Here is a 26,138-nt window from a genome sequence, read left to right on the forward strand (position 1 = left end):
GCTACTTTACGATTAGTTAATGTGCAGAGAGCAGTTCATGTGATCAAAGGAATGGTGTGGAGGATCGGCTATAGTGGGACATGCTTGGCAGGCTGCTGTTTACTGCTTGTGCTCATCCGATCCCTTCTGGGCGCCAGGTGCAGACCCTGGGAGTCCCTGATACCTGGAACAACAAAGGCAAGTCTCTGGCTGAGTGCCGGGTTCGCGGCTTGAGGTGGTGGAAGCTTGTTTTGCCGGGTGGTCGGATCTGTCCCGGTGGTGCTTCACGTCCGGTGCGGGATTGTGGTGGCTTAAGGTGGAGGCGAGTGCTTGACGTGGGGCAGGCTCTGCATTTCTGTTTGTGCCTCCGGTCCCATCTTCGACTCCTTTTGCGTTGGTGGATTTTAATGGGGACTGCTTCGCTTAGCTGTGGTGGAGCTTGTTGGGGCTGTGGTGGAGCTTGTTGGGGCTTCCTGCTTGTTATTTGCTTCCAAAATTGATTAAAGATCTGTCCAGCTTAGACTTAATATCCTGCCATGCTTTGCTGGTACCAGGAGGACACGCGGCTGCCGCCATATTGGGAGAGTCGCAGATGAGTATGTCAGCCTGGGCGGCTGTGCTCTGGTGTCCATTAGCTCCAGACAGCCTCTCAGGGGTGGACCGGGATAACCCCCACCGGTCTGAGGTGGGGGGGTAACGGAGCTCCTGCCGGGAAGTAGCTGTTCCTGGGCATCCCAGGATCGGGAGATCGTCCGCCTCTCCCGCCCGGTGAGCACCAGGCCACACTTGCCACGCGGAGGTAAGTAAGCATGTCGGGTCGGTCAGGTAAGAACAACATTGCTGGGTCATCCCCTTCTGGGGTGAAATTCGCTTGTTGATAGCTGCTTAAAGTGAGATATTGAGGGAGCTCACACGAAGTGCGTCTTTCCTCCATGACAGCTAGGCCCTGCCCCCCGGAAGTTGCATTCTTAGTGAGAGGAGGGACAGTGTAGCTGCTGCTGATTTAATAGGGAAATCGATAGCTAGGCTAGTATATTTAGTGTCCACTACAGTCCTGAAGGACTCATCTGATCTCTGCTGTAAGGACAGCAACCCAAAAAGCCCTTTTTAGGACTAGAACATCAGTCTGCTTTTATTTTATTTTCTGTGTAATCTAATTGCAGTTGCCTGCCTGCCAGCGTGTGTGTCAGGCTCACAGCGTATACTGTGCCCACTTGCCCAGTGCCACCACTCCTATCTGGTGGCGCATTAGATTGCACGTGCAGTGCCCCAAATTTGTAGTTAGAGGACCGACCAAGCATCTTTTTCCATCTCCCGGTTCCTAAAATCGATGCCATATACACGTCCCCTGATAGGAATAGTACTACTTAACACACCTTATAATAACGCAGAGAGAGGCAATGCAGAGAGAGGAGTCTGAAGAAGAGGAGTCAGAGGAGGAAGGTGGCTTTGAGGAGGTGGAAGACCAAACACAGCAGGCGTCCCAGGGGGCTTGTTGTCACCTTTCAGGGACCCTTGGTGTTGTACGTGGCTGGGTGGAGGAAGAGACCTTCAATGACATCAGTGAGGACAAGGAACCGGACATGGCTAGCTTGGTATCCAACCTTGTGCAAATGGGGAGTTTGCGGTTGTGCAAATGGACTGTTTGCGGTTGTTTGCGGTGCGTTAAACGGGGAGTTTGGTCTGTCACTGTGAAGCGGGCGTAACCCTTACACTACCTGATTGATACAACATCCTACATGATGTTTTAAAGCACGTTATTCCAAACAATTTAGGAATGTTAGGTGATTTATGCCCTTTATGGATTAAAACCAGACTCTGCATCAACTATGTAATTTTCCATGGGAGTTTTGCCATGGATCCCCCTCCGGCATGCCACAGTCCAGGTGTTAGTCCCCTTGAAACAACTTTTCCATCACTATTGTGGCCAGAAAGAGTCCCTGTGGGTTTTAAAATGCGCCTGCCTATTGAAGTCTATGGCGGTTCGCGAACATTTGCGGAAATTCGCGTTCGCCATTCGCGAACGGAAAATGTTATGTTCGCGATATCTCTAGTCACGTTACATTTTACCATAGGACCCCTTATTTGATAGCAGCTTCACAAGTCTTGCAGCCATTGAACTTGAGTTTTTGGACAGTTTCTGCTTGAATTTGTTTCCAAGATGTCAGAATAGCCTCCCAGAGCTGCTGTTTGGATGTAAACTGCCTCCCACCCTCATAGATCTTTTGCTTGAGGATGCTCCAAAGACTCTCAATAGGATTGAGCTCAGGGGAGGATGGAGGCCACACCATGACTTTTTCTCTTCTTTTATCCCCATAGCAGCCATTGATGCAGAGGTATTCTTTGCAGCATGAGATGGTGCATTGTCATGCATGAAGATGATTTTATTACGGAAAGCATAGTTCTTCCTTCTGTACCAGGGAAGAAAGTGGTCAGTCAGAAACTCCACATACTTTGCAGACGTAATCTTTACACCTTCGGGGACCCTAAAGGTGCCGACCAGCTCTCTTCCCATGATTCCGGCCCAAAACACGACTCCACCACCGCCTTGCTGACGTCGCAGCCTTGTTGGAACAGGGTGGCCGTCCACCAACCATCCACTTCTCCATTCATCTGGACCATCCAGGGTTGCACGGCACTCATCAGTGAACAGGACTGTTTGAAAATTAGTCATGTATTTTTCTGCCCAATGCAGCCGTTTCTGCTTTGTAGCATTGTTTAGTGGTGGCCGAATAGAAGGTTTATGCACAGTTGCTGGAGGACTCTACACCTTGATGTCCATGGGACTCCAGAGGCATCAGCAGCTTCAAATATCTGTTTGCTGCTTTCTAATGATATTTTAGCAGCTGCTCTCTTGATCCGATGCATGGATCTGGCAGACATCTTCCTCAATGTGCCTTTATCTGCACAAACCCATCTGTGCTCTGAATCAGCCACAAATCTCTTAATAGTGCAACGATCATGCATAAGTGTTCGTGAAATATCTAATGTTTTCATACCTCGTCCAAGGCATTGAACTATTTCACTCTTTTCGGCAGCAGAGAGATCCTTTTTCTTCCCCATATTGCATGAAAATGGTAATGGAACACCCTCCTTTAGTAGTTTTTCCTTAAATTGGGCTCACCTGGCAATCTAATTATCACAGGTGTCCGAGATTGTTTTCAGTGATCAAAAGAGCCCTGAGACACAATGCCATCCATGAGTTAAACTGAAAAACAAAATATTTAATCTTTGTGACACTTAAATAGAATTTGCCGATTAATTTGGAACAGGGTGTAAACTGTTTCATGGATTGCAGGATAAAACTTACCAGGAAAGGTTAAAGGATCTTAACATGTATAGCTTGGAGGAAAGACGAGACAGGGGGGATATGATAGAAACATTTAAATACATAAAGGGAATCAACACAGTAAAGGAGGAGACTATATTGAAAAGAAGAAAAACTACCACAACAAGGGGACATAGTCTTAAATTAGAGGGGCAAAGGTTTAAAAATAATACCAGGAAGTATTACTTTACGGAGAGGGTAGTGGATGCATGGAAAAGCCTTCCAGCTGAAGTGGTAGAGGTTAACACAGTGAGGGAGTTTAAGCATGCGTGGGATAGGCATAAGGCTATCCTAACTATAAGATAAGGCCAGGGACTAATGAAAGTATTTAGAAAACTGGGCAGACTAGATGGGCCGAATGGTTCTTATCTGCCGTCACATTCTATGTTTCTATGTTATACTGCGCTGAAAGAAAACATTATTACTTTAATTCACGGCCAGCTGTAGCGGACTGTGTTTTGCTACTCATCATTTTTTTTTATTATTGGCTGTCCCTACCCTTAAAGGGACACTATAGTCACCTGAACAACTTTAGCTTAATGAAGCAGTTTTGGTGCCCCTGCAGCCTCACTGCTCAATCCTCTGCCATTTAGAAGTTAAATCCCTTTGTTTATGAACCCTAGTCACACCTCCCTGCATGTGACTTGCACAGCCTTCCATAAACACTTCCTGTAAAGAGAGCCCTTTTTAGGCTTTCCTTATTGCAAGTTCTGTTTAATTAAGATTGTCTTATCCCCTGCTATGTTAATAGCTTGCTAGACCCTGCAAGAGCCTCCTGTATGTGATTAAAGTTCAATTTAGAGATTGAGATACAATTATTTAAGGTAAATTACATCTGATTGAAAGTGAAACCAGTTTTTTTTTTTCATGCAGGCTCTGTCAATCATAGCCAGGGGAGGTGTGGCTAGGGCTGCATAAACAGAAACAAAGTGATTTAACTCCTAAATGACAGTGAATTGAGCAGTGAAATTGCAGGGGGATGATCTATACACTAAAACTGCTTTATTAAGCTAAAGTAGTTTAGGTGACTATAGTGTTCCTTTAATTGTTGCAGTATTTTACACTATTTGCCACAGTTCGTTACTTAGAAGAAACAAGTAAAAAGCTATCTGTTATATCATTCATCTGGTTGTTCGGTAAGAATCTACTTTCAACCATCTGAAGTCGTACCATTTGACAAACGAACCAACTACCGAACAACTAGGTCACCCCTGAGAGGAGTGGGGCACTAATTGAACCCCCCTATCTTTATTCACACTACCTTAATTGACAATCACACACAAACACTGGGTAGTCCCTGGGTGGCTGCCGTTCGGCATGCGAACATCTTTCCATACGAACGCACCAGCGGTGTTTGGTCGTCGAGTGTTGTCGAGTGTCTGGAACCCAAATCGGACACTCAACCATGCAAACACCGCAGTGACCATACTCAACCCCGTTCGTGGAAACTCAAGAGAACAGAAAGACGTTCGGTGAAAAGAATCATACGAATGAGGGGAATCATACGAACCCAGGCAGAACCCATTATATTAAACATCATGCTTTTCACCTCACGAACGGAGACCGACCGCAAGGCCAAAACACATGGAACTATTTTCGACTTACACCTCGTGTGCGGTCGGTAAAACTAAGACATCCAGGAAATTCGTGAACCCCTGAACTGATCTGGGTCATTTTTCAGTATGTTGCTCACCCAGATCAGGGCTATCCGGGGATATGTAATTTATGGGTGTAGGTTATAGTTTTGGGGTACATCCAAAAACTGGGGGAAAATGTGTGTTTAAAATGTACAGATAATTAAGTTCTCTCTCAGGCTGAGGGGAGGGAATAGGTGTACTGTAACCAGCTATTGATTGGGTAATTCCTAATTTTCTGTGGGTGTCTCCTTTGCATGGGAGGATTGCATAAAAGCAGATTGTGTGACATTAAAGTTCAGTTCTGCTCCTGATACTGCGTGTCGTCCAGTTATTGGGAAAGGTGATGGGAGATTTGTGGATTTCTTTATTTACTGCTTATTCTGTTCTTCTTATGATATCCTGCTTGTTCCTGAGTAACTATTGGAATACCAGCGGAGGAAAGTCTATCTTAAACTAGCGCTCCGCTCACCAGCTAAGACACCACAACAGCCGTATTTTGCGAGTACACCCGCCGTTAAATTTAAAAACAGATCACGTTATGATTAATAAATTACTGCTACTGCTAAATGCTGATACAATCTGAATTGCACGTTAACATTGTATTTATTTATGACATTTTATTAGTACATCTGCTCCAAAGATTGCGATTTCTCTAATTTTGGTATAACTGCAGGAGAGACAGATATTGATAGATGGAGGTGAATTAATTAAAGTGACAGCGAGAGACCGTCCCCTGTGTAAGACTGTATATCTGTCACGCATCAGCGGATAATGTCACCAGCAGCCAACCTTGCGTCTTGCTTGACTGGCGCTGTGACACAGTGAAACACGCACTGTCTAACAGGGTCCGACAGATGGAGATTTGTAGCCTCCCTAGTAGGGTGCGAGGGGAGGGACCTACAAACAGTACATCTGATTCTCTGTATAGGGGGGAAATTAAATGTACACAACTGTGTGGTCTCAATGTACAGAGATAAATGTATTTATTAATAAAGAGGTGGACCCATAATCTGTTATACCGCTAATTAGCGGTGCATACCATTTATTTAAACATATACATCTTGTTTAACACGAATAGGGGGTTATTTGATAAACACAGAATCCTAATCAACTGAAAACCAAACAGTGATTTAGGGTAAAATTAGGTTATGATTATTACCAAGTAGGGAGATATTTTTTAAACTAGATTTTGCACTGTGATGAATAATCCCCAGAGACACAGTCTTGCCAGATCGGTATTTTTGGATAGAAGTCGGATACTTGGGATTGAGTCTCAGTTTTCCTATGTGAAGGAGGGGGGAGGAGGTACGTAGCTTTTAAGATATACATTACCCCCCCCCCATTGAAATTGATATCTCCCAGATTTGGAAGCATGAGCGCGGCATTAGCCTGGTGCGTAGCCGTGGCATACACACAATCCATGGGGCCCCGGTGCGAAACTGATCCGTGGGCATCCCCCCGATCCGTGACCCACCCCCCCCAGACACATACATACAGACACACACATACACCCCCCCCGACAGACACACAGACACATACATACATACATACACACAGACACATACAGAGACACACATCTACACAGACACACACATACATACAGAGACACACACACATACACAAAATGTTTGTCACCCTCCTGTTTCCTACCTTTTGCTGGAGGGTGACTTTCCCTGGGGTCCAGTAGGGGCTCAGCCTGATGGGAGTCAGAGTTCCCGCTCTGACTCCTTCCTTCCTCCTTCCTCCCGCGCGGCTCTCTGATAGCTGGGAGGAGTGACCGGGGCAGTCACTTCCTCCCAGCTGTCTGATGTCAACACGAGGCCCCTTCGCGCTGTTAAAGTGCCCAGTGCTGACCGGGCCCCCTGAAAATCTAAATCAATCGGGTGGCCCTAAAAGCATGGGCCACCAGATGGACCCCTTTATGTGCGGCCCCGGCAGTTTGCCACGCAGGCCAGGGCCGCAAAACATGGCGGTGGGTACCGGTTGCAGGAGTCCGCAGGGCGACCGCAGTATGTACGCCAGTGTGTGTATGTGCTGAGCCTTGCCAGCCGATTAAGCAGGACTGCCCATGTACTTCGATAGCGATCGCCCACGGCCACAAATGCCGTTTATTTACCAGATCTGTCTTACTTCTCTAAACTCTTGAGTCCAGGAACCATTTCTAGACTTTTAAATAAAAAGAACACTTTCCTTTAGTTTTTTTTACCCATGTGGTGCTTGACCATCCAGTTCTCGCTTTCATTTCTCTATATTTGCATAACATTACATGATGGATTAGTTTGATAGGGTTTGGGACTATTATGTTGTTTATTGTATGTTTGAAGAGTTACTGTACCCCATTTCCCAGAGTAGCAGTGTCCGCATTCACTCACCACAAACTCTCATTTCCAGGAAATCATAATTTTAACATAAATCTAATAAAAATAATAATAAATGTGTCTCTAAACAGTCTGATGATTACCCCGGAAATATTATTCATTGGACTAACGTGAAATGTGCGTTGGATTATGTATCGTATTAACACAGATTAACATGGACTATGTATCGGATTAACACAGATTAACATGGACTATGTATCAGATCAACATGGACTATGTATCGGATTAACATGGACTATGTATCGGATTAACACAGATTAACATGGACTATGTATCGGATTAACACAGATTAACATGGACTATGTATCATATTAACACAGACTATGTATCGTATTAACACAGATTAACATGGACTATGTATCAGATTAACATGGACTATGTATCGGATTAACATGGACTATGTATCGGATTAACACAGATTAACATGGACTATGTATCGGATTAACACAGGTTAACATGGACTATGTATCGGATTAACACAGATTAACATGGACTATGTATCGGATTAACACAGGTTAACATGGACTATGTATCGGATTAACACAGGTTAACATGGACTATGTATCGGATTAACACAGATTAACATGGACTATGTATCGGATTAATACAGGTTAACATGGACTATGTATCGGATTAACACAGATTAACATGGACTATGTATCGGATTAACACAGATTAACATGGACTATGTATCGGATTAACACAGATTAACATGGACTATGTATCGGATTAACACAGATTAACATGGACTATGTATCGGATTAACACAGATTAACATGGACTATTTATCAGACTAACGTAGATCAGCATGGATTATGTATTGGAACTAACGTAGATCAGCATGGGTTATGTATCGAATTGACACAGATTAACATGATTATGTATCGGATTAACACAGATTAGCATGGATTATGTATAGGGCTGTAATGGGCTGTGTACCAGAATAACAGATTATATATCAGACTAACAGACTGTGTACAGGTATTGGGCTATAACAGGATATGTATGGGACTAAAATAAACTATACAATAGATTCACACAAACTATGTTTTAGACTCACACAGATTATATATTGGATTTTCAAGGACTATGGAGGGGGGGACGGAGCCTGACTGTCAAGCACACCAGACATGCTCAGCAGAAGCTCCTGTGTCTGAAGACGGATATCGGGGTATAATACCCCTACTACTTATGTTTTTTCGACTGCACTAATCTTACCCAGTGGTCACTGCTGTACACGGTGGTACCTCACACGAGCATCCCCGACTCCTGCTTGAGGCTTGTGGCCTATACATGACCGAACCGGGGAGAGACGATAGCCTTCCTGGTTCTTTGGCTGACGCTTATACTCCTGAATATCGCCCCCTCCCTTTGGACCAGTGGGGGTTATCCCGGTCCCCACTGATTGGCTCCACTCATCTCCCTGACCATAAGCAGCGGACACTATTGGGGCAAGACCACAATGCTACCCTCAAAATGGCAGATATGCCTTCCACTCCTGAGCATCAGAAAAGGCCTGAGGTGCCAGCTGGATGAGCTGCAGTGGAACACATGCTTATATGGCTGGATGAGATCTTCACCCATTTCTGGGCACAACTCAAGGCAGCAAACTACTGCAGCAACATATGGCCGGAACAGTGGAAGGAAGAGGGCAGGTAAAGGGGCCCGTGAGCCAGCTCCGGGCGAAAACTTCCCGCCCAGCTGTATTGAGCCTGCCTGGGCTGAGAGCCACCAGGGATATCCTCCCAAAGCATCACCCATGGAGGCAGAAGACCCAACACCGCAGGCAGTGAACATCCATCCTGATAAGAAAGGACTTAAGCCCAGCCGTGAGCCCCCGAGTCCGTGGTATTCCGATGCAGGCCCTCAATGCAGCCCGGGGCTGGATGGATGCCACACTTAGCATTGGACTACCTCCGAGCCACCCCTGCAAGTTTCCTTGTCTAGGAGATGGCTGACGCTGAGCTTTACCCCCAAGATCCATGGCCAGTTACACACGATCTGCCGACATTATGCAGTGATAGCCCATAGTATCTTAGTTCTTGTTTTTTGTTTCAGGTTTCCTTTACCTACTTGACCTATGAACGGCAGTGATTTACCAGAGGGCAGTGTTATCAGGGCTATAATTATGTGCATGTCACCCCTATATTGAGCCTGCTACAGCTAATCCCAGCCTTTATGCTTTCTTACAGCCACAGGGCATATCAACAAGGCCTATATCAGTCAGCCCAGTACTGTGTGAGTGTGTGGGGCAATCCTAGCTAGACGTACTGTAATTACTTTCCCTCTTATTATACGACTCTCCAGCTACCTGTCATTTTGATCTCTAGCATGTTCTTAGTTATAGATTAGACAGGTGTACCTAGCATGTTTCTTACATAACTAAATGAGGCAGACATATTATGGAGTTTACACTCTTGTCTATATATATATACACACACATACACATACACATGGTGATGCACTTCTATACATATGCAACTGTGTTTCTGTAAACATGTGACTTTCTGTTATGAATCCTGTATGTACATATTACTCTTTAAAATTAACACGGACTACATATTGGAGTAACACGGACTACGTATCTGAATACACAACCTACGTATCGGAGTAACACGGACTATGTATCGGAATAAAAAACTTCTGTATCGGAGTAACACGGACTATGTATCGGAGTAACAGGGACTATGTATCGGAGTAACAGGGACTATGTATCGGAGTAACAGGGACTATGTATCGGAATAAACAACCTCTGTATCGGAGTAACACGGACTATGTATCGGAATAAACAACCTCTGTATCTGAGTAACACGGACTATGTATCTGAGTAACACGGACTATGTATCGGAGTAACACGGACTATGTATCGGAATAAACAACCTCTGAATCGGAGTAACACGGACTATGTATCTGAGTAACACGGACTATGTATCGGAGTAACAGGGACTATGTATCGGACTATTAGACTTTCATAGAATATATATTGGACAGATTGTGCACTGCACTATAACAGACTATTTATTGGACTAACATTTGTTTAGTAATTCTGGCTCTTTGTAGGGGGGTGGATCTTGAACTTATCCTACATATCCTTCTATAATGGGTATTTGGAGAGGTTCAACACGATGGACCAAGTAGGTTATTATTGAAGAACAATCTTGGGAACATTTCTAAAAGTGGAGAAATCAGCAGGAATATTTCACTGCTTTCCATGGTGACCGCTAGACCTTTGCCCTAGAGTTATTTTACCACTCAAACACTGGAGAGTTACAATGTATTTGTTAGCCTGGAGAGGAGTTACAGATGGTTTTTATTTTCGTGATTACATATAATAAGCAGAAATATCACACAAACTGACACGTAATGTAAATTATCATCCATTTTGGGTCCATGTTTTAGGTCGGTTTGTAGAGTGTCGCTATGACTTATTGTGGGTTTGTAATGTGATGTTATTGTGTCACGCTGTAGTATAACATTTGTCATTTTACACAAAGTAACAGAAACAAAGCCATTTCATTCCACCTCTCCCTGCAGCTTCATGGTACTGACAGGAATTTGGAAGATACTTCACCAATAGTGATGTCGCGAACATAAAATTTTCCGTTCGCGAACGGCAAATGCGAACTTCCGCAAATGTTCACGAACCGGGCGAACCGCCATAGACTTAAATAGGCAGGTGAATTTTAAAACCCACAGGGACTCTTTCTGGCCACAATAGTGATGGAAAAGTTGTTTCAAGGGGACTAACACCTGGACTGTGGCATGCCGGAGGGGGATCCATGGCAAAACTCCCATGGAAAATGACATAGTTGATGCAGAGTCTGGTTTTAATCCATAAAGGGCATAAATCACCTAACATTCCTAAATTGTTTGGAATAACATGCTTTAAAACATCAGGTATGATGTTGTATCGATCAGGTAGTGTAAGGGTTACGCCCGCTTCACAGTGACAGACCAAACTCCCCGTTTAACGCACCGCAAACAACCGCAAACAGTCCATTTGCACAACCGCAAACTCCCCATTTGCACAAGGTTGGATACCAAGCTAGCCATGTCCCGTTCCTTGTCCTCACTGATGTCATTGAAGGTCTCTTCCTCCACCCAGCCACGTACAACACCAAGGGTCCCCGAAAGGTGACAACAAGCCCCCTGTATTTTCTTTTTTAAATGTACACTACTGTTACACCAGATATGAGTTGCACTGGTGTGACACTGTGCCCTGGCAGGCCCTGAAACGTACACGTGTGAAGGAAACTGACTGCTTTTATATTACAGTCAAAAAAGTTTTTGTTTTTTTTAAATGCAAGCTATTGTGACACCAGATATGAGTGGTGGCACTGGGCAAGTGGGCACAGTATTCGCTGTGAGCCTGACACACACGCTGGCAGGCAGGCAACTGCAATTGGATTACACAGAAAAAAAAAAAAAAGCAGACTGATGTTCTAGCCCTTAAAAGGACTTTTTGGGGTGCTGTCCTTACAGCAGAGATCAGATGAGTCCTTCAGGACTGTAGTGGACACTGAATACACTAGCCTAGCTATCGATTTCCCTATTAAATCAGCAGCAGCTACACTGTCCCTCCTCTCACCAAGAATGCAGCTTCTGGGGGGCGAGGCCTAGCTTTCATGGAGGAAAGACGCACTTCGTGTGAGCTCCCTCAATATCTCACTTTAAGCAGCTATCAACAAGCAAATTTCACCCCAGCAATGTTGCTCCTACCTGACCGACCCGACATGCTTAATAGCGGTCAGCAACTCGACAGAGTCTTACTTACCTCCGCGTGGCAAGTGTGGCCTGGTGCTCACCGGGCGGGAGAGGCGGACGATCTCCCGATCCTGGGATGCCCAGGAGCAGCTACTTCCCGGCAGGAGCTCCATTACTTCCCCCCCTCGGACCGGTGGGGGTTATCCCGGTCCACCCCTGAGAGGCTGTCTGGAGTTAATGGACGCACAGAGCACAGCCGCCCAGGCTGACATACTCATCTGCGACTCTCCCAATATGGCGGCAGACGCGTGTCCTCCTGGTACCAGCAAAGCATGGCAGGATATTAAGTCTAAGCTGGACAGACTCTTTAATCAATTTTGGAAGCAAATAACAAGCAGGAAGCCCCAACAAGCTCCACCAAAGCCCCAACAAGCTCCACCACAGCTAAGCGAAGCAGTCCCCATTAAAATCCACCAACGCAAAAGGCGTTGAAGACGGGACCGGAGGCACAAACAGAAATGCAGAGCCTGCCCCACGTCAAGCACTCGCCTCCACTTTCAGCCACCACAATCCCGCACCGGACGTTGAGCACCACCGGGACAGATCCGACCATCCGACAAAACAAGCTTCCATTACCTCAAGCCTCGAACCCGGCACTCAGCCAGAGACTTGCCTTTGTTGTTCCAGGTATCAGGGACTCCCAGGGTCTGCACCTGGCGCCCAGAAGGGATCGGATGAGCACAAGCAGTAAACAGCAGCCTGCCAAGCATGTCCCACTATAGCCGATCCTCCACACCATGCCTTTAATCACATGAACTGCTCTCTGCACATTAACTAATCGTAAAGTAGCAAGCGTTTAAACATGTCATTATTTTACCTCCTAAAGAGTTTATTGTCGTAGTTCCTTACATGCCTTTACATTAACCGTTCATGTATTATGTTATTCACTAGTCTCATCTTATGGGGCGACTCACACTTGATTTATAACTAATGGTGGAGCTGCTGATATAAATACACAGTTGATAACGTGCAAGCTACACCCTAAACATGACAGCCATCTTTCACAACAATGTACTGCTATATACTCATACCCTCAGTGCAACTAGCCATGATATACGCACGTTCAGCCTAGCATCCTCAAATATAACACACTTCTGTCTACAAAAAATAATAATAATAAAAAAAAAAAATTAATCTAAATTGTATGCTGTCTAGGAGGTGAGAGAGTCTGGGAGGGAGGGTCTGCTGCTGATTGGCTGGAATGTGTCTGCTGACTGTGAGGTACAGGGCCAAAGTTTACTCAATTATGACAAATAGGGGGAGAACCGAACATCGCATATGTTCGCCGTCCGTGGCGAACGCGAACAAGCTATGTTCGCCAGGAACTATTCGCCAGCGAACCGTTCGAGGCATCACTATTCACCAAACTTTATTTACACTGATCAGCCACAACATTAAACCCACTGACAGGTGAAGTGAATAACGCTGATTATACCGTTACAATGGTGCTTGTCAAGGGCTGCGATATATTAGGCAGTAAGTGAAGTAAGTTCTTCAATTTCATGTGTTGGAAGCAGGAAAAATGGGCAAGCGAAAAGATCTGAGTGACTTTGACAAGGGCCAAATGGTGATGGCTAGCCGACTGGGTCAGAGCATCTCCAAAATGTCTTGTGGGGTGTTCCCAATATGCAGTGGTTAGTACCTATCGAATGTGGTGCAAAGGACAACTAGACAAACCGATGTCCGGGTCATGGGCGCCCTCAAGGCTCATTGCTGCACTGGGGGGGGGGGGTGAAAACTAGCCCGTCTGGTCTGATCACACAGAAGAGCGAATGTAGCTCAAATTGGTAAAAATGTAATGCTGGCCATGGTGGAACAAGGTGAGTACACACAGTGCATCACAGTTTGCTGCATATGGGGCTGCGTAACGGAAGATCAGTTAGAAAGCCCATGATTAGGTGAATGGCCAGCTGCGTGTGCGTCGTTTACCTGGGGAAGAGATGACGGCAGGATCCACTATTGGAAGAAGGCAGGCAGGCGGATGTTATGCTCTGTGTAATGTTATCCTGGGAAACCATGGGTGCTGGTATTCATGCAGATGTTACTTTGACACATACCACCTACCTAGAGATTGTCTCAAACCACGTACACTCCATGGTAATGGTGTTCCCTGATAGCTGTGACCTCTTTCAGCAGGTTAATGCTCCCTGCAACACTGCAAACATTGTTCAGGAATGGTTTGAGGAACATGACAATGAGTTCAAGGTGTTGCCTTGGCCTCCAAATCTGACTGAGCATCTGTTTGGTGTGCTGGAACAACAAATCTGATCCATGGAAGCCGGACCTCGCAACATGCAGGACTTAAAGGATCTGCTGCTAATGTCGGGGTTCCAGATACCACAGGACATGTTCAGAGATCTTGCGGACCCCATGCCGTGCCGCATCAGAGCTGTTTTGGCGGCACGAGGGGGGACATACACAATGTTAGGCAGGTGGTTTTAATGTTGAGACTAATCACTGTATCTACTTAGACAATGCTCCATTTTGCTTAGTTTACTATTGTAATTTGTTGTACTTGCAGTTACATGTAGTTTATATTTTTGCTGATAGAATTATTTTGAAAAATATTTCATTTGTATACAACAAATGCCTGCTATGTTCTACACCCCAGCCTCCCACTTCCCTATCTATCTCTATCTCCCCACTCACTGTGTCTATCTCTATTCCTTAAGTCCAATTCCAAAATGCAACTACACCAACTCGCCCCAGTTCCTTCTAGCTATGTAGCATGCTCTTCCAGCTGTTTGGAACCACAGCCAATCACCTCCTCATTCCCTTCACATGTTACCAGTTACTGCAGTTATAGTACTAATTCTATCTGCCATCACCTCCAAACTCCCCCTGCTGCCTCTTGTCTCATCTCCCCATTTTAACCTTTAGATTGCAAGCTCACAGGCTATCTAGCAAAGTACTCCGTATAAAAGATCTTCAGGGTTTTCTGCCTTTTGAAATGGTCTGTGTATATTGTATTATCTTTCTCCCAATTGTACACCGCTGCGGAATATCTTGCCGCTTTATAAATGCCAGTAATAATAATAATGTTGTAAGTTTGCGTGTAAATGTAAAGGGAATTTAAATAATAAATACAATTGTGCAAACACGGTTAACTGTAGGTTTGTAATATTGTGCCATTCAGGTCTTACTGTAAGGCTGTGATATTGTGTTAATGTGTGTTACTGTATGTTTGTGATATTATGTTAATGTGTGTTACTGCATGTTTGTAATATTATATCTTTGTGTTTACTTTGGGCTTGTGATACTGTGTTTCACTGTAGGGTTGTGTGTTGTGTCATTGTGTGTTACTGTAGATTGTAAACTTACACCCGAAGTTGATGACGCAGGACACAATGATAATCAGGACTCCACCCACCAACGCCACAAGGCTCAGGAGCTTTGCTACGCGACCCAGTCTCAGGGCCCCATCCACGTCCCCTTGCTGAAGGCTGTTACGAGACTATGGGGCGAAAGAGAGAGAGAGAGTGTGTTTGTTATAATAGTGTCACATGATCAGAAAGGACAAGGTGCACTCTAAATCCTCATCATTTGTCCTCAACCTCCACCCACATCTATTCTCCCACCAAACCCCATAGATAACACCTTTCTAACCAAACCCCATATTATAGATTATCCCTTTCCACTACTTACAGCCAAATCCTTAGACCCCAACCAGTCTGTAACTTACCCTCCCTAACCTGATTCTCTGACCCCCGCTAAACCCAGTCAGTCTGTGCCCCCAACCTGACCCTCTGACCCCCTGTAACCACAGCCAGTATGTGCCCCCAACCTGATCCTCTGACCCTTGGTAACCCCAGTCAGTCTGTGCCCCAACCTGACCCTCTGACCCCCTGTAACCACAGCCAGTCTGTGCCCCCAACCTGATCCTCTGACCCCCTGTAACCCCAGCCAGTCTGTGCCCCCAACCTGATTCACTGACCCCCGCTAACCCCAGTCAGTCTGTGCCACCAACCTGACCCTCTGACCCCCTGTAACCACAGCCAGTCTGTGCCCCCAACCTGATCCTCTGACCCCTGGTAACCCCAGCCAGTCTGTGCCCCCAACCTGATCTTCTGACCCCCACTAACCAAAGCCAGTCTGTGCCCCCAACCTGATCCTTTTACCCCCACTAACCCCAGTCAGTCTGTGCCCCCAACCTGATCCTCTGACCCCCACTAACCCCAGCCAGTATGTGCCCCGAACCTGATCCTCTGACCCCCCAGAAGCCCCAGCCAGTCTGTGCCCCCAACCTGATCCTCTGACCCCCGGTAACCCCAGCCAGTCTGTGCCCCCAACCTGATCCTCTGACCCCCGGTAACCCCAGCCAGTCTGTGCCCCCAACTTGATCCTTTGACCCCCTGTAACCCCAGCCAATCTGTGCCCCCAACCTGCCGGAGCTGTTATACAGTGTGCATCACTCAGAGCTTACCTTGCTCCTCCTAAAAGGAATTTCCTGTGTGAGAGGCTGTTAGTGGACAGATGGGAAGTGATCCCTTCCACTTCCTGTCCAGCCTCACACACAGACACCAAAGGCATTTCCTGTGTGAGAGGCTGTTAGTGGACAGATGGGAAGTGATCCCTTCCACTTCCTGTCCAGCCTCACACACAGACACTGGAGGCTGGGACAGCACTGAGTGTAACACCCGCTATAACTGTTCCTGCAGCTGCACGTTCCCCGTAGAGATTTATTAATTCAATGCATCTCTATGAGCAGATGTTGATTGGTGCAGTGTGGCATTTTGCTGCCCATTAGTAATAGTCTCCCAATGCTTTTCTATTGGAAAGCATTAGATTGGCTGAGATCATCAAGACTGATGATCTCAGCCATTGAGGTGGTGTGGGGAAAAATGTAAATTTAAACACCTTTTTACTGCAATATAAGGGGGGTTGGGAATTTAGTTTAACACATTGGTGTCCAAAACTACAACTCTCATGATGCTTTCATTTTACAACATTTGGAGATCTACTTTTTGAGCACCCCCGGCTTAACACTACATTGCCAGGAATACCATAGTGTTCCTTTCAATCAGAAAAACAAAACACACGTTATAAGTGCTGAAAACAGGCGTCCATTAGTGGTCAGGTGCATGTAGGCAGGTGTCTACTCTGCCTATAGGGAGCCCTGAGCCCAGCCAAGCAGTGTCTCATCCTACCTAACCACCTCCACTGAGACTGCTCCAACCCACCCTGCCCTGAGCCCAGCCAAGGAGTGCCTCATCCTACCTAACCACATCCACTGAGACTGCTCCAACCCACCCTGCTCTGAGTCCAGCCAAGCAGTGCCTCATCCTACCTAACCATCTCCACTGAGACTGCTCCAACCCACCCTGCTGTGAGTCCAGCCAAGCAGTGCCTCATCCTACCTAACCATCTCCACTGAGACTGCTAACAATCCAACCCACCCTGCCCTGAGCCAAGCCAAGCAGTGCATCATCCTACCTAACCATCTCCACTGAGACTGCTAACAATCCAACCCACCCTGCCCTGAGCCCAGCCAAGCAGTGCATCATCCTACCTAACCATCTCCACTGAGACTGCTAACAATCCAACCCACCCTGCCTGAGCCCAGCCAAGCAGTGCCTCATCCTACCTAACCCTCTCCACTGAGACTGCTCCAACCCACCCTGCCCTGAGTCCAGCCAAGCAGTGCCTCATCCTACCTAACCATCTCCACTGAGACTGCTAACAATCCAACCCACCCTGCCCTGAGCCCAGCCAAGCAGTGCCTCATCCTACCTAACCATCTCCACTGAGACTGCTCCAACCCACCCTGCCCTGAGTCCAGCCAAGCAGTGCCTCATCCTACCTAACCATCTCCACTGAGACTGCTAACAATCCAACCCACCCTGCCCTGAGCCCAGCCAAGCAGTGCATCATCCTACCTAACCATCTCCACTGAGACTGCTAACAATCCAACCCACCCTGCCCTGAGCCCAGCCAAGCAGTGTCTCATGCTACCTAACCACCTCCACTGAGACTGCTCCAACCCACCCTGCCCTGAGCCCAGCCAAGCAGTGCCTCATCCTACCTAATCACCTCCACTGAGACTGCTCCAACCCACCCTGCCCTGAGCCCAGCCAAACAGTGCCTCATCCTACCTAACCATCTCCACTGAGACTGCTCCAACCCACCCTGCCCTGAGTCCAGCCAAGCAGCGCCTCATCCTACCTAACCATCTCCACTGAGACTGCTAACAATCCAACCCACCCTGCCCTGAGCCCAGCCAAGCAGTGCATCATCCTACCTAACCATCTCCACTGAGACTGCTAACAATCCAACCCACCCTGCCCTGAGCCCAGCCAAGCAGTGTCTCATCCTACCTAACCACCTCCACTGAGACTGCTCCAACGCACCCTGCCCTGAGCCCAGCCAAGCAGTGCCTCATCCTACCTAACCATCTCCACTGAGACTGCTAACAATCCAACCCACCCTGCCCTGAGTCCAGCCAAGCAGTGTCTCATCCTACCTAACCACCTCCACTGAGACTGCTAACAATCCAACCCACCGTGCCCTGAGCCCAGCCAAGCAGTGCCTCATCCTACCTAACCATCTCCACTGAGACTGCTAACAATCCAACCCACCCTGCCCTGAGTCCAGCCAAGCAGTGTCTCATCCTACCTAACCACCTCCACTGAGACTGCTAACAATCCAACCCACCGTGCCCTGAGCCCAGCCAAGCAGTGCCTCATCCTACCTAACGATCTCCACTGAGACAGCTCCAACCCACCCTGCCCTGAGTCCAGCCAAGCAGTGCCTCATCCTACCTAACCATCTCCACTGAGACAGCTCCAACCCACCCTGCCCTGAGTCCAGCCAAGCAGTGCCTCATCCTACCTAACCATCTCCACTGAGACTGCTAACAATCCAACCCACCCTGCCCTGAGTCCAGCCAAGCAGTGCCTCATCCTACCTAACGGTCTCCACTGAGACTGCTAACAATCGAACCCACACTGCCCCCCACCCCCATCTGCTCCAATTATGTCCATCACTCCTTTCCTCACTGTCTGTCCCCCCCCCCCCCGCCCCCATTTTCTCAGTCGCTGTGTGTGTTGATTCACATTATTCACACAGCTTGTTCTGTGATTAATTTTACATTTGTTTGTGTGCTGGGATGGCTATGTGTATGCCCCTGTGTCTCTTTGGGATTGTGTGTTTCTAATGCTTTGTGTGTCCTGTTGTAACTTCTTGGTATTGACCCTTCTTTGTATATCTGTCTGGGTATTCATGTTTCTGTACATCTGTGTCTGTGTCTGCGTATATGTGTATACGTCACGTGTCTGTGTCCACCTCTGTATTTGTGTATATCTGTGAGTGTATCCATGTCTGTGTGTTCCCATAGGTCATGGAGGACCTGCCTTATTATTAATTACTGTTAACGAGCTTTACCTGAGCTGCTGTGGCTGATGCTGACAGAGCAGGAATCCCATCATAACACTGTTCTAATCACTAACCTCCCTCACCCACTCACCCTCACCCGCCTCCCACTCATCCTCACCAACCTCCCACTCACCCACACCAACCTCCCACTCATCCTCACCAACCTCCCACTCATCCTCACCAACCTCCCACTCATCCTCACCAATCTCCCACTCACCCACACCAACCTCCCACTCATCCTCACCAATCTCCCACTCATCCTCACCAATCTCCCACTCACCCTCACAAACCTCCCACTCACCCTCACCAACATTCCACTCACCCTCACCAACCTCCCACTCATCCTCACAAACCTCCCACTAACCCTCACACTCACCAACTTCCCACTCATCCTCACCAATCTCCCACTCACCCTCACAAACCTCCCACTCACCCTCACCAACATTCCACTCACCCTCACCAACCTCCCACTCATCCTCACAAACCTCCCACTAACCCTCACACTCACCAACTTCCCACTCATCCTCACCAATCTCCCACTCACCCTCACAAACCTCCCACTCACCCTCACCAACATTCCACTCACCCTCACCAACATTCCACTCACCCTCACCAACCTCCCACTCACCCTCACAAACCTCCCACTAACCCTCACACTCACCAACTTCCCACTCATCAACCTCCCACTAACCCTCACTAACCCTCACCAACCTCCCACTCATCCTCATCCTCACCCACACCAACCTCCCACCCACCCTCACCAACCTCCTACTCATCCTCACACTCGCTAACCTACTAACCATCCTCACTGCAGAATGGGTCTATATTAACCGTTCATTACATACTCTATATGATGACATCGTCACAGTAAAAAACAGAGAATCTTTCAGTGTCCCCATTCAGACCAAGAGTATGTAACTGCCCCAAGGAATCTGCACATTACCCCTGAGAATCTGCAATTTCACCGCAGGAATCTGCACATTACCCTTCAGTATCCTCCATTGCACCCCAGGAATCTGTTTGTTTAGTCTGTGAATGTGTCAGTGCACCCCATGAATCTGTCTATTTAGCCAATTTGTGCCCAGCTCATTCTACCCCACAAATCACTCTGAGACACTGAGAATCTGCCCTTCATCTCTGATTCCTGCAGAATGTCCTGATATCACCCTGATCTATCACGCTAGGATGGCACAGGGGGACCTGAATGTCAATAACTGGGGATGAGTTAAAGGTTAAAATACAAAGTTCTAGAGTAAAGGTTGAAATTCAAACATTAATGACTTTTAGTGGGAATTCCTTATTTGGTGTTATGTGTTGACAAAGGCATACGAGTAACGGTAGGAGGGCGTATGTGTGAGTAACGGTAGGAGGGCGTATGTGTGAGTAACAGTAGGAGGGAGTATGTGAGTAACGGTAGGAGGAAGTATGTGTAAGTAACAGTAGGAGGGAGTATGTGTGAGTAACGGTAGGAGGGAGTATGTGTGAGTAACGGTAGGAGGGAGTATGTGTGAGTAACGGTAGGAGGGAGTATGTGTGAGTAACGGTAGGAGGAAGTATGTGTGAGTAACGGTAGGAGGGAGTATGTGAGTAACGGTAGGAGGGAGTATGTATGAGTAACGGTAGGCGGAAGTATGTGAGTAACGGTAGGAGGGAGTATGTGAGTAACGGTAGGAGGGAGTGTGTATGAGTAACGGTAGGAAGGAGTGTGTATGAGTAACGGTAGGAAGGAGTGTGTATGAGTAACGGTAGGAAGGAGTGTGTATGAGTAACGGTAGGAAGGAGTGTGTATGAGTAACGGTAGGAAGGAGTGTGTATGAGTAACGGTAGGAAGGAGTGTGTATGAGTAACGGTAGGAAGGAGTGTGTATGAGTAACGGTAGGAAGGAGTGTGTATGAGTAACGGTAGGAAGGAGTGTGTATGAGTAACGGTAGGAAGGAGTGTGTATGAGTAACGGTAGGAAGGAGTGTGTATGAGTAACGGTAGGAAGGAGTGTGTATGAGTAACGGTAGGAAGGAGTGTGTATGGGCAACGGTAGGAAGGAGTGTGTATGGGCAACGGTAGGAGGGAGAATGTATGGGCAACGGTAGGAGGGAGAATGTATGGGCAACGGTAGGAGGGAGAATGTATGGGCAACGGTAGGAGGGAGAATGTATGGGCAACGGTAGGAGGGAGAATGTATGGGCAACGGTAGGAGGGAGAATGTATGGGCAACGGTAGGAGGGAGAATGTATGGGCAACGGTAGGAGGGAGAATGTATGGGCAACGGTAGGAGGGAGAATGTATGGGCAACGGTAGGAGGGAGAATGTATGGGCAACGGTAGGAGGGAGTATGTAACAGTAAAGGTAGGAGGGAGTATGTATGGGTAATGGAAGATGGATTATTTATGGGTAATGATAGACGGCGTATGTACGGTTAAGGAGAGATAAGCTAGTATAAAGTGAGTAGAACAAGGTTGAGGAATGAAGTTGTAATTACTCACCATGATGGAATAGGCAAATCCCACAATGTTGACCGGCCACATGGGGCAGAAGCAAGACAAGATGGCAATGATAAGATAGTCTTTGGGCTTCTCTGCAGCAATACCGCTGGTCGTGGCTGTAGACCCTTGTCGACATATGCTGGGCCTCGGAGAGTTAGAGGCAGCTTGTGCCAGGCGGCCCTCAGAGCCAGTAAGGCTAGGGGCCCTGGGCCCTCCATTTGCAGCAGGCTGGGATTTCAAATCATTGAGAGAAGAGGATTTTGATTGGATGGTCACATCTGGTTCCTCTTGAGATCCTGTAGCTTCTGGAGGAGCCTCGGGTGAGTCAACTACCACCACCACAGAGGCAGAAACAGGTTCTGTGGGCTCAGGAGATGTCTGGGCCTCAGGGGGTGGCCCAGTATCCGCAGGAGGGGTGGCCATTGGTATGGGAGCCAGGGGTGTGAATGGGGGGAAATTGGAGAACAATTAGGGTTGATGGAGTCAGAATAGGGAGGGAGAGCAAGACCTGGATTCTGCAATGGAGGAGGAAGGAGAGAATTAGGAAAAAGACAAGACACAGCACTCTCATATGTCAGTAATTAATGAGAACATAATTAATTCCTTGTGTGCAGACTATTTATTAACTACATGGAGCGTTAAATAAAGGCAAAATGTAATTAAAGGGACATTCCAAACACCATAACCAACGCTGCTTATTGTATTATTATAGCCTAGTGTATTATAACAGCTCAGTGTCTAATCACAGCTCACTGTACCGTTGCAGCTTATTGTATGAATAAAGGTTATTATTTGTACTACAGTTTAATTATTATTAGTATTGCCATATATAATGTATTTTTATAGTTTAATCTGCAGCCACAACACAGCGTACTGATAAAAAAACACTCTAATATAGTGAGGCTCAGTGCTAAGTGACCATCGAGATGTGGAGACACAAAATTAAACCCATCAGATCAGCTTAAACAAGACCAGAGTGATAGAAAAAACACGATCAGGTGTGAGTGATCTAAGGAGGGTGAGAACAGACTGTGTGGAAGGTGAGGGAACATTGGTGGGGGGGACTCGGTATAATGGACATCTGGGGGACTGAGTATAGTGTAAAAGGGGGAGTGAGTGCAGTGTTACAGGGCTAGGATGGGTTTGGAGGGGAGGATGCATTCCCAAACCTACCTCTACCATTATCCTCAGTCCCTCCGTGGAAGATATGTGAGCCTCCCTGGTTACAAGCTATGAGTATGGCAGCAGTAGATCACTAAACATATTGCATTGTATGGGTCTGGAGCTTCAGCTTCAATAGACCCTGTGTTCATCTTGGAGATCTGAGAGAGGGAGGACCAGGTGCTAACAGAGGGACACTTGGTGCTTAAAGTGGTGACTTGCTGTAAGGGGAGTGTGTCAGCACTAACTAACATGGGGGGAACCAGGTGAAGAGTTAAAGGGAGACTAGATGCAACATTAAAGGGGGGCTTAGAGTGCAGACTTGGGGGACTAGGGGACTTGGTGTAGATGGAGTTGGGGACACTAGGTGCTGAGATAGGAGACTTGGTGTAGAGTGAGTTGGGGACACTAGGTGCTGAGTTAGGGGACTTGGTGTAGAGGTAGTTGGGGACACTAGGTGCTGATAAAGGGGACTTGCTGCAGAGGAAGCTGGGGACACTAGGTGCTGAGTTAGGGGACTTGGTGTAGAGAAAGTTGGGGACACTAGGTGCTGAGTTAGGGGACTTGGTGTAGAGAAAGTTGGGGACACTAGGTGCTGAGTTAGGGGACTTGGTGTAGAGAAAGTTGGGGACACTAGGTGCTGAGTTAGGGGACTTGGTGTAGATGGAGTTGGGAGCACTAGGAGCTGAGATAGCGGAGTTGGTGTAGATGAAGTTGGGGACACTTGGTGCTGAGATAGGGGACTTGGTGTAGAGGAAGTTGGGGACATTAGGTGCTGAGATAGGGGACGTGGTGAAGCGGGAGTTGGGGACATTAGGTGCTGAGATAGGGGATGTGGTGTAGAGGGAGTTGGGGACACTAGGTGCTGAGATAGGAGACTTGGTGTAGAGGGAGTTGGGAACATTAGGTGTTGAGATAGGAGACTTGGTGTAGAGAGAGCTGGGGGACTGAAGGTGCTGAGATAGGGGACTTGGTATAGAGGGAGTTTGGAACTGAAGGTGCTGAGATAGGGGACTTGGTGTAGAGGGAGTTTGGGACTGAAGGTGCTGAGATAGGGGACTTGGTGTAGAGGGAGTTGGGGACTGAAGGTGCTGAGATAGGGGACTTGGTGTAGAGGGAGTTGGGAACATTAGGTGCTGAGATAGGAGACGGTGTAGAGAGAGTTGGGGACTGAAGGTGCTGAGATAGGGGACTTGGTGTAGAGGGAGTTTGGGACTGAAGGTGCTGAGATAGGGGACTTGGTGTAGAGGGAGTTGGGGACACTAGGTGCTGAGATAGGAGACTTGGTGTAGAGGAAGTTGGGGACTGAAGGTGCTAAGATAGGGGGACTTGGTGTAGAGGGAGTTTGGGACTGAATATGCCCAATGCCATGGTGTATTTGGATATGTGTGAATATATACATGTCTGTGTTGCACTGTGGGTAACTCTCTGTATATTGTGTGTATATTAATATCTGTGTGTGGCTCTGGGTAACTGTATATTTTGTGTACATTAATATGAAATGTATATTGTGTGTACAGTAATGTCAATATGCTGCTTCGAATGACAAACTTTGTGCGCTATACCTTCCTGATATATATTTTAATTAATTTTTCCACCCACTGCAGCCGCACACATCTTGCCGTTCGTTCCATTACACAAGGGATTGGCTTCTCCACTTGGAGCAGACCAACACAGTGAACGCAGTGTGTACCGACCATCTGTGCACCCCTCTCCTGCTCCATCCTGAACATATATCATGCAGCCCCCCCCCTTTCACACACAGGCACCCACTGCAGTAACACATGGAGAGACATGGATGGAGAACACAGCTGTCTACTAGCACATGCTAATGAGGAGGTCGCTTTGATACATGCATGTTACATAGTGTACACACACACACAAACATTCACAAATACACACAAACCCCTGTCTATTGTGTGACACAGCGTCCCTCCCTACACAACTCATCTGGCAAACACACAAAGTGTGCCCCTCACCTCCTCTCCTTCCTCGCTCTCGCACAGTCTCCTGGGGTGTTAGACAGGATGAGGGGACAGGTACTGTGTCTCTGCACCCCAAAATCCAGTCCTAGAGGGGTCCGTCACCTGCCCACCCCCGACACCAAGCAAGCGGCGTGTCTGGCTGTGAAGATGCTGTGTCTTGTTTCTCTTCCCCTCCCTCTCTCACTCTCCCTCTCTCACAGCATCCCTCCCTCCCACTCTCACTCCATCTCACTCTCCGAGCATCCCTCCCTCCCATTCTCACTCCATATCTCGGCTCGAAAAGATGCTCACAGAAGATACCCCCTCCCTTCACCCACGCCCAGTGCTAACCCTAAGCATCTCCTTGACACCTTGCACTTTCACTGCTATTCCAACACAGACATTAATCACCCTCTGCTATTTCAACACAGACCATAACCATCTTCTGCTATGCCAACACAGACCTTAACCATCCTTTGCTATTCCAACACAGACCTTAACCACGCTCTGCTATGCCAACACAGACCTTAGCCATCCTCTGCTATGCCAACACAGACCTTAACCATCCTCTGCTATTCCAACACAGACCTTAATCACCCTCTGCTATTCCAGCACAGACCTTAGCCATCCTCTGCTATGCCAACACAGACCTTAGCCATCCTCTGCTATTCCAACACAGACCTTAGCCATCCTCTGCTATTCCAACACAGACCTTAATCACCCTCTGCTTTTCCAACACAGACCTTAATCATCCTCTGCTATTCCAACACAGACCTTAATCACCCTCTGCTTTTCCAACACAGACCTTAATCATCCTCTGCTATTCCAACACAGACCATAACCATTTTCTGCTATTCCAACACAGACCTTAACCACGCTCTGCTATGCCAACACAGACCTTAGCCATCCTCTGCTATGCCAATACAGACCTTAGCCACCCTCTACTATTCCAACACAGACCTTAACCATCCTCCGCTATTCCAACACAGACCTTAGCCATCCTCTGCTATTCCAACACAGACCTTAGCCATCCTCTGCTATTCCAACACAGACCGTAGCCATCCTCTGCTATTCCA

At 47.3% G+C, this 26,138-nt stretch overlaps 2 protein-coding genes across 9 annotated transcripts in view; both read right to left on the reverse strand.

The window, feature by feature from the left end:
- The window catches only part of PRRT2 (proline rich transmembrane protein 2), a 28,547-nt gene extending 3,273 nt beyond the window's left edge, over nucleotides 1–25,274 (reverse strand). For all 8 annotated transcript variants that reach the window (XR_010085228.1, XR_010085227.1, XR_010085224.1 and 5 more), the window contains exons 1-3: nucleotides 25,078–25,274; nucleotides 21,938–22,452; nucleotides 15,408–15,540 (exon numbers count right to left, since the gene is read on the reverse strand). Coding sequence is in view for 1 of the 8 variants with exons in the window: in XM_063430835.1 (XP_063286905.1) it covers nucleotides 15,408–15,540; nucleotides 21,938–22,360 (556 nt within the window). In the remaining 7 variants the exon portion in view is untranslated. The remainder of the gene's footprint in view (nucleotides 1–15,407; nucleotides 15,541–21,937; nucleotides 22,453–25,077) is intronic.
- LOC134572045 (nucleoside diphosphate kinase A) overlaps nucleotides 1–25,316 on the reverse strand; it is a 151,494-nt gene extending 126,178 nt beyond the window's left edge. Inside the window, exon 1 of the mRNA XM_063430834.1 lies at nucleotides 25,312–25,316. The gene's annotated coding sequence lies outside the window, so the exon portion shown is untranslated. The remainder of the gene's footprint in view (nucleotides 1–25,311) is intronic.
- Nucleotides 25,317–26,138: the final 822 nt, after the last annotated feature.

Source organism: Pelobates fuscus, chromosome 8, assembly GCF_036172605.1.
Source record: "Pelobates fuscus isolate aPelFus1 chromosome 8, aPelFus1.pri, whole genome shotgun sequence".
Lineage (NCBI taxonomy): Eukaryota > Metazoa > Chordata > Amphibia > Anura > Pelobatidae > Pelobates > Pelobates fuscus.